General features: G+C 42.1%; 1 protein-coding gene across 3 annotated transcripts; it reads left to right on the forward strand.

Annotated features, from left to right (window-relative positions):
* The first annotated feature begins 156 nt into the window (after positions 1-156).
* On the forward strand, positions 157-19,225 carry LOC308317662 (clustered mitochondria protein homolog). Of its 3 annotated transcripts, none has more exons than XM_080766848.1 (29): positions 157-318; positions 1,369-1,511; positions 3,679-3,788; positions 3,941-4,112; positions 5,212-5,349; positions 5,760-5,914; positions 6,287-6,441; positions 7,547-7,669; positions 8,010-8,142; positions 8,306-8,398; positions 8,511-8,677; positions 8,840-9,019; positions 10,662-11,081; positions 11,171-11,244; positions 11,335-11,439; positions 11,781-11,881; positions 11,972-12,124; positions 12,292-12,354; positions 12,489-12,727; positions 12,854-12,938; positions 13,094-13,244; positions 14,155-14,294; positions 15,162-15,242; positions 15,663-15,788; positions 16,743-16,852; positions 17,009-17,102; positions 17,292-17,417; positions 17,832-17,905; positions 18,038-19,225. In XM_080766848.1, the coding sequence occupies exons 2-29, from the start codon at positions 1,460-1,462 to the stop codon at positions 18,798-18,800; spliced, it is 4,383 nt and encodes a 1,460-aa protein (XP_080622974.1). In that variant the 5' UTR covers positions 157-318; positions 1,369-1,459; the 3' UTR covers positions 18,801-19,225. The 3 variants fall into 3 exon arrangements, with proteins under 3 accessions (XP_080622974.1, XP_080622975.1, XP_080622976.1); XM_080766849.1 differs by lacking the exon at positions 157-318 and adding an exon at positions 366-388; XM_080766850.1 differs by lacking the exon at positions 157-318 and adding an exon at positions 1,181-1,198.
* Positions 19,226-19,560: the final 335 nt, after the last annotated feature.

The following is a 19,560-nucleotide window of genomic DNA, read 5'->3' on the forward strand; positions in this document are numbered from 1 at the left end:
GAGAATCGCCGACCTACAAGCTCATTACGCATCGCTGTCGCGAGGCGCAATGAGCTTGTAGATCGGTGGTTTTTGCGCGCGACGTAGGTGCGCAGCTACTATCACGGCCTCGTGACATCATCAGGCACACGCCCCCTAAAGATCGAACGCACGTCATGAATGTGTAATGTAGGGGAAACGAAAAGGGGGACTGGTGTTGTTGTTGTTACAGGCTTATTATTATTATGCACTAGAAAAGCACATCTAACTATTGGCGTACACACCATGATGGATCATTCTACTAAAGTCTGACTGCTTCTGCACAGCTCAACAATAAATGTGAGTGTGTTGGTGAACTTCGTGACGATCGAGATCTGCGACTGGAGTTTCCTGTCGTGTAACAGCATAGGTAAAAAAAAGAAGAAAAGAAAAAAGAAGAATACAAGAAACAGTAGGCTGTCCTGTCAACGTGTAGGCCACAATGACAGTGCTATTGTTATTGCTTATCTTGATCAAAAGCAGGAATGTTTTCAGTGACATTCTAAAAAATACCAAGCAAGGCACCTGCTCTTTGTCCGACTACTGGTTTGAAGTGAGAGTGACTATTCATGTGTACTGTCTGTAGCATACCCTTGGCTTGTTACCCTACCTACAAACATGTCATTTGTGTGTAGTTATTAGTTAAGGCGTACTTCAAAACATTGTGACTGAGACAGTTAAAAAAAAAAAGAAAAACTGTCTGTCATATGGTTTAAAAAAGAATGCATACATGCTCAGTGGCTGCTGCCCACTAAAATGGGTAAAAATAAATAGGACCACAAGACCCCATGGGGAATAAAGTAAACTTTACTGTTCACATGTGCACGCATGCCACACATGTGCACACACGACACACATGCACGCACGCACACCTACACATGCACGCGCGCGCGCGCGCACACACACACACACACACACACACACAGTCTCTCTCTCTCACACACACACACACACACACACACACACACGCACACATATATAACACAAGTTTAAGAGTACATGCACACTGTACATTTATAGTTCACACCTCGCCTCTAGGGCAGACTATGGGTGGGAGGGTGAAGCGAAGAGAGGGAGGAGTGGGATAAGATGGAGGAGGGGAAGGAGCTAGTATGAACAGACAGACACACCCAGTCCAACAAAGTGAGTGAGAGACAAGGAATAATGTGTTGAGCAATGGGTGGGTGTGGCTATCTTACATAGGGAAAACAGATAAACTGAGTTTGCCAAGTGCGAGCAGTGTGGCAGGAGTTATAGTCCTGGATACACTATTATTTGAACTCTGCTATACTCCCGAACATTCCTGGGACACACACATTCACTCAGTCACTCTCTTGTGTACTCTTCCAGCAATCTGCAACCACCAGACTACAAGAGAAGCTTCCACTGCGGAGAAAACAAGGAAACAGAGAAAGACAGCCCATTAAAAACTTTAGCAGACATGAAGGACAAAGTGAAGAAAGGAGGAGCGGCAAGAAGTCAGGGGACGTCTGGTGAGAAACCCCAGCACTGTATTTTCTTCTTTATTGCTCCACACTTTCTTCCATTTGTTTTCTTTCATCTGGTGCCTCCCTCACTGAACAGTGTGAGGAGGGGTGGGAGATTTAGCACAGCTCTGCTGGTTTGAATAAGCCCCAGTGAGTGGACTGCTACTGTTTTATCTCTGCTTCTCACAGTGTTTGTTACTACTTGGTTTAGGAATGTCTGCAGGAGAATGTAATGTGTTAGCTTTCCACGCAGCTGTAACTGTAACCTGAAGCATCAAAAATACTTTGATGCTATAGTACCTTGAACAAAATCCCATGGGAATCTGTCAAAATATGAATGTATTTAAGATACAGGCTGAGGCATCATCACATCTTGTCCAGTCCAGTTATACCACACACAAACAACAGAATTATACCTCTCTGTTCACTTTTCTTGTCTTTCTATTTGATTTAATCCCACTTCTCTCTCCTTCTCATGCATTCACCAATCTTCCTTATGGCCATGAAATGATCCCCACCCCCCTCTTCTTATGACGGATAGGTATGAGTGCTGTACAGTTGTGTACGTTGGCGTTTCTCCAGTATGCCCTGAGGGGTGACTCCCCTCAAAGGGACACTTATCTCCAGGGGGGACAGGATGATTGGTGGATTATGTAATTTGGAAGAAACCATGTGAATTGTGAAAATTCTGGTAAAATTGCAAGTGTGGTTGCACTGACATGAATGACACGCCGAAGAGGTAGGTAAGAATCAAGAGCCAAACCCAGATAAATGAATAAAAATAGAGAAGAAAGAAATACCGGCTCAGAGGCTGCCCACTGGCCCTAGGTATCATTCAGCACTGGATCTCTGAATGAGGGAATTAGAGAAAATATGTACACAGTCAATACATACAAATATACAGTTAATATTGTAAATTAATAATATCTATTGCTATGCCACTCAACAGAGTATATGAATGAATTATGTACAATCTATGTATAACAGTGAGAAGGCTGCTATAGCAGTATTTTAAGAGTTTAAAATAAATAACAGATCAATGGTAAAACAAACCCATACAGTATGCACTGAAACAATAATATGCTCTGTAGTAGCGGCACAGCAGCTCCAATAGGAAAGAAGCAGATCATTTTAAGGCATGCACAGAGGAGGGGCGGCTTTCCATCCAATCACAAACAGAGTTAAACTTTTTTTTTCCTGGGTGCTGCTCAGGCACACACTGGGCCCAGATTGACTACAGGCACTGAGGAATTACACTGCTATAAATTATGGCTGTGTGTACATACTGTATCCTGAATATTTGGGCTCAATGTCCAGGGGCCATGGAACATAAAAAAGACAACATACAGTACCAAATAATATACCATGCCATCTTGGCTTGCTATGGCTTTCTTAAGCCCTATTTCATATTTCTTTGAAAAACAAATGGTGAAAATAGTAGATCTTCAAGCTCACAACATGTCTCATCATGGCTATTTTCATTATTATTATTATTGTTTAGAATCGATTAAATCGATTAATTGTTGTCCCCCATGGTGCACACACATTTATGTGGTTTCAGTTTGCTGCTTTATGCACATGCCAACATTAGGTGTGGTTGTCCCTTTGCCCTGAGATGGCATGAAAGCTTATAGTTAAAATCAACAGGTTTAGTCACCCTCCAAGTTAACGAACACGCTGAGTCCTGCTCTTCCCCTATGTATGTAAGTCTTTGCGTGTGCGTGCGTGTGTGTGTGTGTGTGTGTGTGTGTGTGTGTGTGTGTGTGTGTGTGTGTGTGTGTGTGTGTGTGTGTGTGTGTGTGTGTGTGTGTGTGTGTGTGTGTGTGTGTGTGTGTGTGCGTGCGTGCGTGTGCACGTACGTACGTGAGCGTGTATTTGAGAGAGAGAGAGAGAGAGAGACACTCCCCACGTTCATTTTTCTCACACATTTGACTTTTACATGTACCGTACACCCTCAGGCACTCTCAGTCACACACCCACATGTCCACAGGCATTATAGTACAGTTCATGACATGTCCACAGGGATTATATTACAGTTCTTGATGGCAGAGGAGAGTTTGTGCAATTATGCCTCAGCTAAAACTATTTTGATACGATATTTTTCTATCAATGGACAATTCCGTTAGCTTGTCACTCACTAATTAAACCTTGATTTTTTACCCCCTCTCAACAGATGTCCCAGTAATATGCAGTATAAAAGTGCCTATTGGTATCAAACAGGAAGAGGACACATCATTTCCTGTGAAGATTCAGGGGCCAGGAGTAGAACCATTTGAGATGCAGGTAAAACATCTCTCAGGGCATTTACCCAAGCTACTGCTCTCTTATCACCTGTCATATCACGAGCATCTCTATTATCAAAATAATAGAGATGCTGGGTAATGTCTTCATAATTCATGGTTGTTGTTGTTGTTGTTAAACCACATGTTTTGCAGGTCCATGGCTTTTGGCTGGTCCAAGATGCAGTAATGGCCCTCATGGCTAAAGAAGAAGTGTGTCCACGTTCCAACCTGTCTTTGGCACTTTCTGGGATGACTCTTGACCCACTTGCAGAACTACAAACCTTGAAGGGTCTCAAACCAGGATCTTCCCTCCGTCTGGTTGAAGGTGAGTTTTTCTCTCTCACTTCCCCTCTGTTTCCTGCTATTTGATTTCTCTTCCAGCTGTCAAGGTTAAAATCTGTAAATGCCAACAATGGTTAGACAACAGTGATTTCTTATTGTCTTACTTTCTTTCCACACAATTATCATTTTGTCTTATTTTTAGACCGTCACTATGTCTTTGTTTACTTATAATTAAATTGCATTTATTTAATTTAATCATTGTAGACATTTCTGCCTGGCTCTGTCATGATTATATTTGTTTATATTTGAATTATTTTAGCTAAAAACAGTGTCTCTTATTTAACCATATGAACCCTAGTACCTATTCTGGGGTGAACATTCAGCGAAAATAGCTAATTTAAATGCTCACAATAGGTTGCAATGCAAAAACAGGTGACACCCCTAGTAAAGACCTTACTAGGTGTTAATTAATCATTATTTATACGCCCATTAAAATTACTCAAAATGTTAATGTTAACTTCAGTTCTATGTAAAACTGCTGCCTCAGCTTTGGTGTCACATGATGTGGAAGTGACTTACGGTTGCTGTGCTTGTTTAGAGATCACATATGTCTGCCAACAAGTTAGGCAATCTCTCACATTCTAGCTATGAATGCACCAATAATAACGTCCCACTCCCTGGTCTGTTTTAGCCTAGTGTCATATTCTACCCTCCTTGTGTACAAAGTATGCCAGAATTAATTACATTAGTAGTTTACTGTACTTGACATACTACCCTTGAACAACCGTGTCATATAATCTGTCTCCTACAAATAAATACATTCTTGACTCCTACCTCCACCATAAATCTTTCAGGAAATAAGGAAATTGATCCCATAAGTGATTTATTTGGGTTATTAACATTTTATAATATGTATTTATAATAGATAGGCATTCGTAATGTTAGGGAACATAATGTTGAAATTGAAAAAATGCATAAAATTATTCTAGTCTTAGAAGCTTTAGACATGATTTGTGCACTAATTCAGATTATTCTAATCTATGTTGTATTTGCATTTACAACTGTTGTACATGGATCATCCATTGCTGTGACAACAAAGAAAGCCTGTCTTTGGCAAATGGTGTATGTGTATGTCGTTCCAGAGCCCTACTCTCCCCGTTCGGCCAGGGTGCATCTGGGCCGAGTGCTGGAGCTGCTGAGAGCAACTGGGCCTCAAGATGCATTGAAAGATGGATGCTCACCCAGTGTATTGGACACACTCACATATACACACACTGCAGGTACTCACATCACACCTCACACATACACTGACTGTGCACGTACAAAAATGATAGCATAAACATCAGGTTCCTGGAACAATATGACATTTCTACAAACTTGGAGTCTGGTTTGTGGTCACATACTGGCTACTCGCTTACTAATCAGATCTGTACCCTGGCTGATATTAACCATACTAAACCCATACCTAAATCTCTATACTAATGTCTGAACAGTAACACAAACATTTTAGTTAAACCTGAAGTTAGGTTGGCTCCACTCGGCTCTGCAGTTCTCATAACTCGCAAATTTGCCAGTTCAGGAGCCACTTACCTAATCAAATATATGATGACGTCTAACACTACTTTTGTATTTTGTACTGCAACAAAAGTAGTGAAAAGAGAACTGCATGTTTGCTATTTTATTGGTGCAGAGTCTGGCTCAAGTAATGGAAAGAGTTTGAAGCGCTCCTCGAGCAACACTAAAACTGAGCCAGCCAACCAGGATGGAGGCCCTCCTGAGCACCTCCTCCCCGGATCACCAGAGAGACCCCTGATGGCCTTGCTGCCACACAGTTCCCAACCAGAGGTAGTAACTACACACAAAGCCAGGATCTGTTTTTAGTTCAGTCTGGTTCTGCCCACATGCGCAGGAGGTTAGCATTGAGTTTGTCGTTATTGGGGGCTATTTAGGGGCTATTTAGTTTGGTATTTCACAGCCCCAACTGGACTGGCTTTCTGTACAAAATGTAAGGAAAATACGTTTTTTGGAGCAATCACAATGCCCCCCAAATGCGCGCGCACACACACACACACACACACACACACACACACACACACACACACACACACACACACACACACACACACACACACACACACACACACACACCACACACACACACACACACACACACACACACACACACATACTCTTTCTAACTTTCGTTTCTCCTATCAGGTTCCCAGCTATCTGAGGGACATGTCACTCAGTTGTTGGAATCCACCACCTGGACACAGGAAGCTACAGGGGGACTTCCTGTATATCACTGTGGTCACACTAGAAGGACGACGCTATGACATCACATCATGCCCAAAAGGATTCTATCTCAATAGGTAAAGGTCATCAAGGTCATTGCTTATCATATTTTTCTTTCTTTTTTTAAGACAAGAAAAAAAAGGACATGTTGTTGAGGTCATGCGATGGTCAATAAAGCAAAATATTTATTTTGTGTGCAAGCGTAACTTTAAAATAAAACAAACAATGTACATAAACACTGAACAGTAAATGTGAGAGATCTGTTACATTGGCCAAGTATGCACAATATCCCCACCTCTTTTCTCCCAGTCTTTTTTGGAGTTGTATGGAGTAGGATATCTGTTTGATACTTGCTTCATCAAAGAGGCCAGCAGTAAGACACTTTTTCTGAAGCCATTATTTTGTAATTGCTTTTTTACTTGCGAATCTTAAGGAGGTAAGATTCATCTTTACTTGGGATATGTCAGAAGTATGATTTTTGAAATGATTGTTATGCCAAGAAAGTCTGAATAACAGGACAAGACAAAAAAAGGGCATGATCAACCTTGATCTCTCTGCATTCCCTCCAACAGCACAGCCAGGTTGTTTAGATTTCTGTTTGGGAGTGATACAAAAAAAAAGAATCTGTTCTTTCCAGCAGAAGTCTATCCAGGCCAGAGAGTTGGTAGACTAGAGGACAAATGTGTTTTCCATTCGTCAAATTATTTATTGTTTATTATTATTATTATTATTAACTATTGTTTTTGCGAACGGTAGTGAGCACTTACTATGAGACCTAGCAGATCATGTCTGTCTGTCTGTGTGTGTGTGTGTGTGTGTGTGTGTGTGTGTGTGTGTGTGTGTGTGTGTGTGTGTGTGTGTGTGTGTGTGTGTGTGTGTGTGTGTCTGTCCCGCTATACGTCCAAATATGGAGTGTGTTGCATCAGCAATCACTCAGCTCCATATATGGGCACAAAAGGGGCCAGGTCCACATATACAGTAACAGCGGGACAGACACACAGACAGACAGACAGACAGACATGATCTGCAGGGTCTCAGCTGCGTTCGCTTCCCGCGTTTGCGCGTCTTACTGGTTTAATCTATGATGTTTGTCATCATAGATTGATGCAACTTGATGGGAACATTTGTTGACCGTGTGATGTTGTGACTGTCTCTGCTTTCTAACTCTCTCTCTCCTCCCAGGTCCACGGAGGAGGTGTTTGATCCGCGCCCTGCCCAATCGTCCTCTGTCTGCCACTGTCTCACTGACCTGCTCTGCCACATCACTCCAAGCTTCAAGCAAGCCCTCACCACTCTCAAAATGAGGTAACAGTGACACACAGCAGTGTACGTCTAATGTTTTTATGATTTTCCAAGAGGTATTCTGAACTAAACCCCCAAGTTCAAATCAATGGCATTATGGACATAAACCACTCACAAATAATGAACAGATTATTATTTAATTTTTTATTCTGCAAATAGCCGATCTACAAACTCACAATCGTGATGTGTTGTGAACTTGTAAATTGTCTATTTTTGTTTGGAAATATAATGCCATTCCCAAAATAGAAATGCCATAGTTAAAGTGGTTAATTGGTACAAGAGGTAATTTTGCTATGTTTGCAATGAATGTATTGCTTATATAATTTGTCCTTGTATCCATAAGACCTCAGCAACCTCCAGTAGAGGTACTACCCACTCCTTACCGCACCCGAAGCTGGCTGGGACCCTCCTGTGCCTCCCGCACACACAGAAATGCCTTCAGTAGGCTAGGTCTGGATGAACAGGCAACATCACAGGTTTGTTGCAGGGGAGGTTTGGCATTCATGAGTCAGTCTTTTGTGCTGCTGCCAACAATAATCTTGATTGTGTGCGTGGCTGCGTGCGTGTGCGTGTGTGTGTGTGTGTGTGTGTGTGTGTGTGTGTGTGTGTGTGTGTGTGTGTGTGTGTGTGTGTGTGTAGGTTTCGGATTGGAATGAAGAGTTGCAAGCAGCCAGAGATCTCCCCCAGGGAAGTTTGGAGGAGAGATTGCAGAGAGATAAAGCTCTGCTACAGGTAGCCCTGAAAGTCATACAACTCAGCAGTGGGAAACAAGTTAGAACTTGTTCATTCATCCATGCATTGCTTATTCATATACGTTTCCCTTTTGCCCTACCTATTTTCTCAGGTGAACAGTGCATTTGTGTGGGCCGTGACCCAGGGAGCAGAGACTGTGATGGATGGTTTTGTGGAGCCCATCAATGGAAACCCAGAGGACCCTGCTTTCCTATGGAGTGGTCTGTTCATGAGCCAGGGGGCAGCGAGCGCAGCACTCGGTGGGGAGAGGGGCCGCAGGTGAAAAACAAATAAAAAATAACAACAGTGCCACTCATTTTGTGACAGAGCATAAATTAGGCAGGTCATTCGTTAGAAGGTCTGTTTTGCTTGTGTCATGACATCTTATTGCTGTAATTAACTCAGGTCATTGAAATCATTATGTTTTAAATCTACTTGCAGGGCCGCTCAGAGGCTGGAGCTGACTGGAGTACAGCTGTACAGTAACCTGGAGGGAGGGCTACAAGGGCTACACACTCTGCCTACGGCCACCGTGGACTACAGGGGAGTGCGTCTGTCTGCGCAGGGTTTGGCCCCTGGCTTGGAAGGCCAGGAAGGCCAGGAATCTGCACCTGCTGCAAGGTATTGTTTTATGGAACCATTCTATAAGGTGATCATTTGTATTATTTGACCATTTGCCTTACTTGGTCACAAAGAAGACAATGAGAAGGAATTCAGAGCACGGTAGGCACTGTAGACACTGCCTTGATCATTCTGTTACTGCTGTATCAGCTCTTATTCAACTGAGAGCAGGCCAAAACTGGGGAGTTGCACCACTCAGTTCACTTCACATGGGTGTGATTTTATTAATATGTCGTCTGCTCCACCTTCTAGGACACGTAGACACCTATTATCCCCACCTGCTCTCTCATCCTAAACTGAAATTCATCTCTGTTGGTCTACTGTCACTGCCGCAGGTCCTCGCCATTCCATCGACGATCAGCTCACCTATTTGAACAAAACCTGCTAAGCAACTTTAGACCTTGTGGCCCCTTTCAAAACACAGACTAGGTTGCCCCTTAGAGTTACCAAATTACCAAACTAGAGCTCTTAAAAGAAAAATGAAACGGATATGGAAATCCTCCAAATACATGTCTTATGAATTACTGTAAAATGACAATATTGCTGTTAGGGATGGAACTTGCAAGAGCAAAATATCTTTACACCCGGATCTCACTGCCAAAACACTCTCACTGTTCAAAATCACTAAGTGTGTACAGGACAAGAGTTCTTTAAAAGTTCTATACCTTTGAATCAGTAAAGATCAATGTGGAAGGAGCAATGAGGTAAGAAGGTGGCGTACTTTAAAGAGGATCCAAGGCAGCTCTGTGCAGTTGAGTTGTTGGTGCTCCTGACATGCCTGCTTCTTCTGTCTGACCACTGTTTAGTTTATTTTTTATTTTTTTATTTCCTGAAAAGATTTGATCAGATCACAGATGCCCCCACCCCCCACCAATCATCTGCAGGGGTCAATGGGTTTTACTACAAACAGAGTTGTAACATATACATACTAGGGACACACATTGCCCTTCATTGGAGCGGTGTGCACAGCTCAAAAACAAAAGGAGGCCAGGCCTTTGCTATCAGGGCCCCTTCTCTTTGGATGATCAGGATCGCTGAGTCTGTCCCCCGTTTTAAATCCATCATTAAAGCTGTGTGCCAGGTATTAATGATTTAATTCAATCGCCATGCAGTGCCAGTGTTTTCGTATTGATGTGTCCAGGATGTAAACAAAGCTACATGTGCGAGTCAGACATGTGTCACGGAGAGAAAAAAAGAATCAACCGCGACCATTGGTTCATGAGTTAGGGGCTGTGGAAAAAAGCTTGTTTTGAACAAAAACAAAACAAAGATCCGTGATAAATTCGGTTCCTTGCCTGTAGTGTGTGTCTCCTAGCAACCGAGGATCATTCAGATGGTGACGACAAGCACCCTCTAGTGTTTAACACTGAAAACACAAATTCTCTGTTTTCTCGGCTTTGGCAACCAGAGCCTTGGCAAAAAAAGATCTCATCTTTGGCACACAAAGAGATTTTAATGCCATCGGCACTGGTTTTCCACTGATGCAGTTATTTATCTGCATAGTGTTTTGTTTCCTTTCGTTCTTTTGTAAAGCACTTTGTAATGCAGTTTTGAAGGTGCACTGCTATTATATAAATAATGTTTATTATCATAAAATGTATTACATCATGTTAACTTTGGTTCTATACTCTGTGTTTGCTAGGGGCTTGCTGTATGGGGTGAACGCAGGACCCCAGGAATCCTCCCAACGGCGACAACTCTTAGCACTCTTAGCCCAGTCTGCCAAGGCTCTCTCTCTCCAGAGGCATGCTGTTGTGGCGCCCAATGGTCACCAGGTACCACTGTTCACCTCCGTGGATGCCCAGGGACTAGTGGGGGCAGATGGCAGGTTCTACCTACTGGATCTGTTCAGGACTCTCCCCGCTGATGCCAACTACTGCACTGACGTACCACGGAATGATGAACAACTCCTCCAAGAGGCAGAGGCGGAACAGTCCAGCAGTGGTACTATAGAGGAGGGTTGGCCAGTGAATTACCACACAGACACTGGTCTGCCTAAGAGCTTTCCTCACGGACTCTGCAGACTGAGGCCAGAACTGCTGCAAGACTTCATCCAGCACAAGTAATTGCTGCACTCATTTTAAGATCTGATATAAGACCTGTTTGCCTTTCCTTTCCTTTTTTATTTTTTTTACTCTTTACTGTTTTCAGACATTTGCAGTTCACTGAACGTGTCAGGGAGAGGATGGAGGAGATTGGAGGCTTTGAGGAATGTGCAACAGCAGGTGAGGTGGACTACTGTATGTTGACTGGTCTAATATATATTCCAATCATAAAACCTTACCTAATCTTTGTATCAAATATATGGTCTACAGGTGACTCTCGAGCACCAAACACTGTACGAGCTGCTTGTAAGGATGTGGGTTCCGTCAGTGACATCATCTTTGAAATGCGCTTCAATCCAAACATCTTCACTCCAGGTAAAACCAGACACCAGACATTATACCCTATACTGTTTGCACACACACGCGCGATTTACAGCAAGCAAGAACGCGCACGCATGCACGCTCACACACACACACACACACACACACACACACACACACACACACACACACACACACACACACACACACACACACACACACACCACTAGAAATCTATTGAATCAGAATCAGAAGTCTTTATTGCCATTGGTTTGGTGGGACAGCAGAGTACAGTTACATTAGTACAGGTGCAAAACAGGACAAGACAGTGCAAAAACAACATATTGCAAATTGCAATGAATAGTGAATATAAAATACTTTGGTTCTGCGTTTAGGTATATCATTCCCTAGCGGTGAAAGTTCTTCTGTGGAGCTGCAGGAGAGGCTGTTGAGAGAAGCCGCAGCGTTCGTTATTACACACCAGATACCTTCCTTTGTAAGTACCGTAGACGTAGATGAACTCTTAGTGTTCAGATACATCTGTTTTAAACATGTTACAAGCTCACCATATGTCTGTGATTTACAGATGGAGTATTGCCTGCAGAGTAATGAAGTGCCTGTGGATGGTGCTTCACTGAAACAGGTGCTGCACCAGAGAGGCATCAACCTGCGATATCTGGGCCATGTGGTTAAGGCTATCAGCCAGTCGGAGCACAAGGAGCGCCTGAGGCATATAATGGTGTGTTTAACGACATGGACTGTTCACAGCACGTTGTGAGCTTGTAGAGTGGCTATTTTGACTATTTGTATATAGAGTTTAAGTAGTAAAGCTATGGGAATAAAGTTGATTAGTTTTGATTATGGAATGGCTCACTAAACTTCTCTCGCATATCTTCTCTCCACCAGAGAATGGTCACAGGTGAAATTGTGGTCCGTTCAGCTCGGCGAATATTCAACAGTTTCCTCCAGGTACTGGAAAAAATGCTAGGCTTCCTGACAATTTGTCCATGTGTAGCTCACAATGCCAGACCTCATGTTTGTGTGAGGAGATGTCACAGAACGACACCGTGCAACCATGGTAATATTCTGTTCTATCTCTGTAGGGTGTGGAGGTGTCCAGTCTGTCCACGGCTGTCAGTCACTTCCTCTGCTGCCTGTTGGTTCACCATTTCAGTCCCACAATGCAAGGGGAGGAAACCAAGAAGAAGTCAAGGCGACGCGGCAAGGCCCAAGGGTCCGTGACCACAGAGAGCACGCCATGGAGCATGCTCACTGGAGCAGAACTGTGGACTATGATTGAACAGGACGCTGCAGAGACATATGACTTCACTGACAGTCTGATGTGAGAAGACCTGACTCTTGTATTTTATGTCGTCCCCATTTGACCATTCATAAATGGTTCAATTACATTATAAGAAAAAATATTCTACCAGTGTTGTTTCGGTGACGTCTATTATCTCTCTGACAGCTCTGGACCAAACCACCTCGTAGAGCAGTACGGGGTTCAAAAGATGTCGCTACTTAGAGAGTTCTGTTTGAAAACAGGGATACAGGTAAGAGACCTTTGCAATACAGATTGAGAAAATGACAATGTTATTACCAGAAATAATTAAATGCCACCAACGATTATCTTATATTTACACATATTTGTATTAAATATAGAACCAACCATAATGTATTGTATTGTCTTGCATACCCACCACGTCAGTTGAGACTGAGAGACTACTTCCTCGACCAAAGTAAAGCTCCAATTGGACCTGATGACATCATCAACATCTTCCCTGTTGTCAAGCACCTTGACATGCCAATTGTCGATGCTTCAAAAGCATTTGGCGCCGCACAGAAGTCAATACAGAAAGGTAGAGTTAAGAGTGTGTGTGTGTATTTCAATTTTCAGTTAAACATAAAAGGGTTGACAACTTGACATTACTACTAATTACAGGCCAAGAAATTCAGAAAAAGACAGTCTAGTTACAACTCCTGTCAGTGGTTAGTCAATAGTATATTATTACATAATACATTTTGACAGCACCATAGTTTCTATATGTCACAGCCAAAAACAAATTCCTCCCCAATTTAGTCATTGCCATTTCCCCACAGTCCCTGTCACTGCCAACGAACCCCTATAGTACTTGTTGGTATTGGGCAGACAAACTCATGTCTTCTCCGATAATGGAATCACCAGCCACTTATTTTCAACTTCAGGAGTAACACGTTCCGCTCCCTGTTGAACTGGCATCCCAAACAACCAAGAGTTGCTAGTGCAGCAATACATCTCCTTCCATGGTTATGCAGCCGATACGCAATGATATCTTCTGGTGTAGCCAAACAATGCTGTTTATTTAATTGTCTAGCAGATATTAAAGACTGTGCCTTCACCTGATCTCTGACTAAACAGAAATTATCTTAATTGGCCCAGATCACTTACATTTTCTAATTCAGTCATTACTTTGTGTTTATCCATCAATGTCAGGTCCGTTTTGATCCCAGCCTAAACTTTGAGCAACATTAATCTTATCTAGATATGTTTTTATCATCTCAGGAGTATGTCAAGATTCAGATCAATGTTGACTTTTAAAGACCCCAAAAGCTTTAGCTTTTAGCGAAACAAAAACAACAACCAATTGTACGGAACAACATTTCTAAGTGTTATTTGGTCCTGTTAATGTTTTAATTTATAAATTATCAGTGCACTTTTGCATTTTCTACATATTGTTATTATTATTCACTGTATGTGGAAAGTGACTGTGGTGCATTTCCCAACTCAAGGTTTGTTGGACCAAGCCCATGAGCGTCTGAAAGAGTCGGCCTACCTGTTTGGTAGGGTGTGTGACGACCTCCACCCAGAGGCGTGTTATTGCCTCAGCCTGCTGGCCAAGGTGGCCTTCCTACAGGGCCAATTAGCAGAGGTAAGTCTGTGTGTCACACAACACTGTACTGTATTCTTTACTGTGCTAGTCAAAACAAGCAACTGTGACTTTTACTGTCTGTCAATATATGTGTTAAAATTATGTATTTGCCTTTTCTCCCACTTTTGAGAGAGCTTCACCTTCATGTCTAGATATTAAGTTAATAATATACTTAATAATATAGAACCAGGCATGAGGGTGTCACATCTCTATGAATCATTATAAGTTGTAAGCCTACCTACCTGTATTATTATCAGCAATTAAGTTGGCATGGGAAAATGAGTTGGGAACTCCAATTTCAGATGAGCTCTGGGAAGACAGCCTTGAAGAAGTTACTGCTTGCTCTATCAACTCCAGACATTGCCTTATTCAGTGTTGAGTTATACATAGACTCCATTATTCCAAATTAAAATTACATAACATATTCCCAGATATTGCTTTGCACTGTGACAAATGTAATGCAATAGATGCAAATCTTCTTCACAACTTTGCCCTTTGCCCATTTGGCTGCCCCTCGTCCGTTATTTGAGTAGAAGCAACTAATGGACAGGACAGGATGGTTGACTGTATACCATCTTCATTTCAGTTGTTTTCCATGAGTATTTCATCATCTTACTATTTTATTCTATAGTGTCACTGAACAGTATGCGTGGGAGAGGGTTTTATTTTTCTCTTTGTCTTTTTTTTCTTTACTCCTTTTTGTTTTTCATAAAAGGAAAAATGTTTACTGTACCATACTAATTATATAATCATTTATAACCTGTTCTTAATAAAAACGATTTATTTATTTGACAAAACAATGTATGTATTTGCCTCAGTGTAAATACTGTACATCTTCCAAAGACTGTGACTTCCTCCATCCTCTAGGCTCGCAGTGTCCAACTGAAAGCAGTGGTTGTCAGTGAGAGAGTGCTTGGCTTTGACCATTCCAACACCATTCACCAATATGTCAGTATATACAAACACATTCATTGTTTTGAGTGCTGAATGTTTAATGGACCACAATGGCTTTTTTGTGTCGTGTTTACCATGTGTACCTCCAAAATGCTGCCAGATCGCTTAAGATGGTACAAAAAGATCACCTATGCTTTTGCAGTAATTGTTTGCAAACTACGGAATGTGCTATCCATCAAATTACCATTTATTTTCTAAAGCTTTCAACTGCCTTCATATTTCTTTTCCTTTCAAATTAGTTTTTCCGCTCTCTATTTTCGCTTTGATAAACAATGCAATTTATTTATTTCAATTGTATTTTTATTTACCATCATAGATGAATAAAGCTGATATAATTTACAGGAATGTAATTTCTGAATAAGAATTGGTACAGTAGTTTAAGTGCCATTTCTGTGTATTCATATTCATATACAGGTTCTTTTAGCGGTGTATGTCTATGGTGGAGGAGAGAACACCCTGGCCCAGAAGTGTCTCTACAGAGCTCGCCAGCTGATGCTGACAGTCCATGGAGAGGACCATCCTTACACTGCCACACTGGATGTAGGTGTACAGTAACCCCTTAATCATATGAACATAGAAATACCCCTCTTATAATATTAATATTAATATAAACTTTTATCCATACAGTATAATGGCCAATTGGCCTTTCTCATATCCTTTCATATCCTATTCATTTAATGAAGTACCCTGGCTGCACCCACATCTCTCGTTCTATGCGTGTCCATTTCTGAAATAATTATGTCTAATTTAAGTAATGTTTTACCTTGATTATAACCTTTGTAACCCAAGTTATTTGGGGGTGGCAGTAGCTCAGGAGTAGAGTGGCTAGATGGGAACCGCAAGGTACCGCTAATTGCTCCCGATGTGTATGTTGGTGCCTTGCATGGTTTCCTCTGCCATGGGTGTGTGAATGTGTGTGTGAATGGGTGAACGTAATGCACAATCTATGTAAAGTATGTATGCAACATTTACTATTTAATCATCTCTCAAGGCAGCCTACTGATCATTCCCACAAAGTTTCATGAAAATCCAATAACTTCCAACAATTTTAACACCCGGTTGCAAAAATGGGTCATGGCCCACCAACATAGAAAGCTGGCTATTCTTTTTATAATTCCTGGTGCGTGTTAGCCTGACACTCATTTCGTTTCACTCCAAATCGCCTGAACATAATTTTTTAATGTGGCTAGCGATTCAGGGGCTGGAGCCAGGCTAGGTGCGTGTATGTGTGCATGCAGGCCCACCCACTCCTGGCCAGGCCCACCCAAAACATAAGTTCTGGCTTCACCACTGACGTATTGCTGTGGGCATGGTACAAAAAAGTACACAATTCACTAAGACTAAGATCTCCTTGTATTCTTGCAATCTGAGAACCCATCGTCAAAAAACAAAGGAAAAACAGCGCCCTCTTTTCCTTGAGTCAACAGTCTACACTCTACACTACAGTATTCTTGTAACTCAAAACCAACTATTATATCTTTCCTTTTGTCCCAGTGCTGCCTTGGCTTGATGCTGACAGGAGAACAGGGGGGTCCGTTCCTACAAAATGCACTCAAACTCAACACTTCCTTCTTTGGTCCCGCAGATCTCCGTACAGCTCTCAGGTAATTAAACTAAACCATGCATAGCAAGCAGTTATGTTTTCTAAAACGGAATATAAGTCTGGTCCAATGCTTCCATAAGAAAATGTCTAACCTTTTCACATCTTCTTTGGTCTCTTTCTTTCCTCACACTCTCCTCTACATTTCTGCTCTGCTCAGCCAGCACCTGTTGTCTCAGTGGATGTGTAGCAAGGGAGACTACCGCTCTGCTATGAACCATGAGAAAGAGGCCCTTGCTGCTTTCACCAGCATGGTCGGTGTGTGTGTGTGTGTGTGTGTGTGTGTGTGTGTGTGTGTGTGTGTGTGTGTGTGTGTGTGTGTGTGTGTGTGTGTGTGTGTATGTGTGTGTGTGAGTGTGAGTGTGAGTGTGAGTGAACCTGAAGAGTACAACATATATGTCTGCACCCATGTAGACTGAAGTTTCTGGGCTTTTCTCCCACAGTTTGGTGAAGATCACCCTCAGACACGTTGCAGCTCAGAGTTCTTATGCACCATTACCCAGCAGGCCGTGCGTGTGGAGCGTTGTCTCAGACAAGCAGCGGCTGACCAAACAGAGCATTCAATAGAGGTAGGAGTTTATCGTCGCTGTCGGGTGGAACCCCTGTATCTCCATATTTCATCATTTAAGCATTTCCATAAATTAATGACCTATTTTATAATTAGTTGTATGACAGTGTTGCACAAGCTCACAGTGCACCTGTAGCTATGGTTGTAGATTTGTTATTTTGTAAGATTATTGAATTTGGTAGGACATTTTTCACCTATAATGACATGACAAATAAGGTTGAAAGTTGGTAAGTCTGTCTGTGTGTTTTTATATTATTTAACCAATGAAAAGTATTTACAAGATTTATATATATGGTTAGTTTCGATTTCCTGAAAAGTAACAGTTTGATACAAGGTTTCTGCCCGAACAACGATATACTGTACACCCAATCACATGGTTTGTGTACAATGATATTAACCTTTCTGCCTCCTTCAGTGTTTGACGCCTGCTACTGACACCATTTTGGAGCAGATGGTTCTGGTCACAGGGATCAGGAAGAATGCACAGAAGTGAGCATTCAATTCACAAACACAATATTTCTCTTCAGCTTAAACAAAATGCATTTTTGTTCTAATTACATGTGTTTTGCCTGTCATTAGTCATACAAACAAACTAATAATGTGTGCATATTGTTTTCTTAGTGACAGACTCCAGGAGTTCAAACAGAAGCTTTTGGCACAGAGGGCAGCAGAAGCGACGGAAGAGGCAAACAAAGTCAATGATGAGAGTGCCAACGCAGAGACTGAGAAAGGGGAAGAGAAAAGCTCTGATAACGTAACAATTAGTGTGAAGGATGATGCAAGCCCAGTTAAAGACGATTCCAGTGATAGCCAAGCAGACCAATCAGTGGAAAAGGCTGCAGTGGAGAGCTCCGACCCAGTAACAGTTAATGGTCATGCAGTGGAGCCAGTTGAGCAAACTCTAGACAAAGAGAATACACTAACAGAATCAGAAGAGAAAACTCTAGACAAAGAGAATACACTAACAGAATCAGAAGAGCAAACTCTAAACAAAGAGAATACACTAACAGAATCAGAAGACAATGGTAATCCAGCCTCCCAGGCTGAGCTCACAGAGACAGTGAACGGAGAGGCAGAGTTTAGGTCTACAGGAGAGGAAACTCAGACCCCCAAAGTCAATGAAGAGGACAGTTTGACGTTGAATGAAGGGATAGCCATTGAAGTAATGATCAATGGGGTGGATAAGTCAGACACAGAGGGGGCCAATGATGGCATCAATGGATATTTGGACATCACTGCTGAACTATCAGAGCTTGACAATCAAGTGGCTTTGGCAGATATTGTCCTTCCAAAAGCCACCATAGCCAATGGAATAGGAGAGAAAGACATTGCAGTCAATGGAGTAGCAGAGACAGTCACAGCCAATGGATTAGCTGAAGAGTAACTGCAGAAATATCCTGCGACAGGCCTTAAACCTTTACTCATTCCTACTTGGATTTAGTTAGCAGTTGAGTGGGATGATCAACCCGAGTATGAACCAAACATTAAGAGAGGACAGAGTGATAGTATGAGTGTTATTCTGTACTTCTCTCAAGGTGGCATTAGAAAGATTACACACTGGGAAAGGCTTCCATTATTAAAGCATACTTCTAAAACAATAAACTTTTGACACAAATGAACAGACTATGGGCTTCTTCTTCACATGTGGTCGCAATTTCGGTGGCGCAGTCGGTAGAGTTGTCGCCTCACAGCTAGGAGTGTGATTGACAGAGGGACAAAGGAATGCTTGTACCTATCGTACTTGCAAGCATGGACCTCATACCTCATGTCCAATGGTGGCCTGCTCAAAGATGACCTGGGGGGTGATCGGAGGTGTAGACATACCCCTGCCATTTTGGCTAATCTAAGGATCTCAGATTTGTATTTTACAGTTAGGTTTCCAAACCAACTGGTAATACCATACATTAAAATTGACTATACCACTACAATCTCCTCAGTTTTCCTTACATTAACTTGTAAGTGATGTTCATCACACCAGGTTACAAACCTGTCCACTCCAGTTGTATGGCTACTGGTGTTACCTTCACTTGTGAGTAAACTAAGGATAACAGTGTCGTCAGAGAACTTGACTACACACTGATTGGGCAGCTGACAGTCATTTGTGTATAGGGTAAATAAAAGGGAGGAACTAACTGTCCCCTGGG

The sequence above is a fragment of the Protomyctophum bolini genome (assembly GCF_963924005.1).
Source record: "Protomyctophum bolini genome assembly, chromosome: 6".
NCBI lineage: Eukaryota > Metazoa > Chordata > Actinopteri > Myctophiformes > Myctophidae > Protomyctophum > Protomyctophum bolini.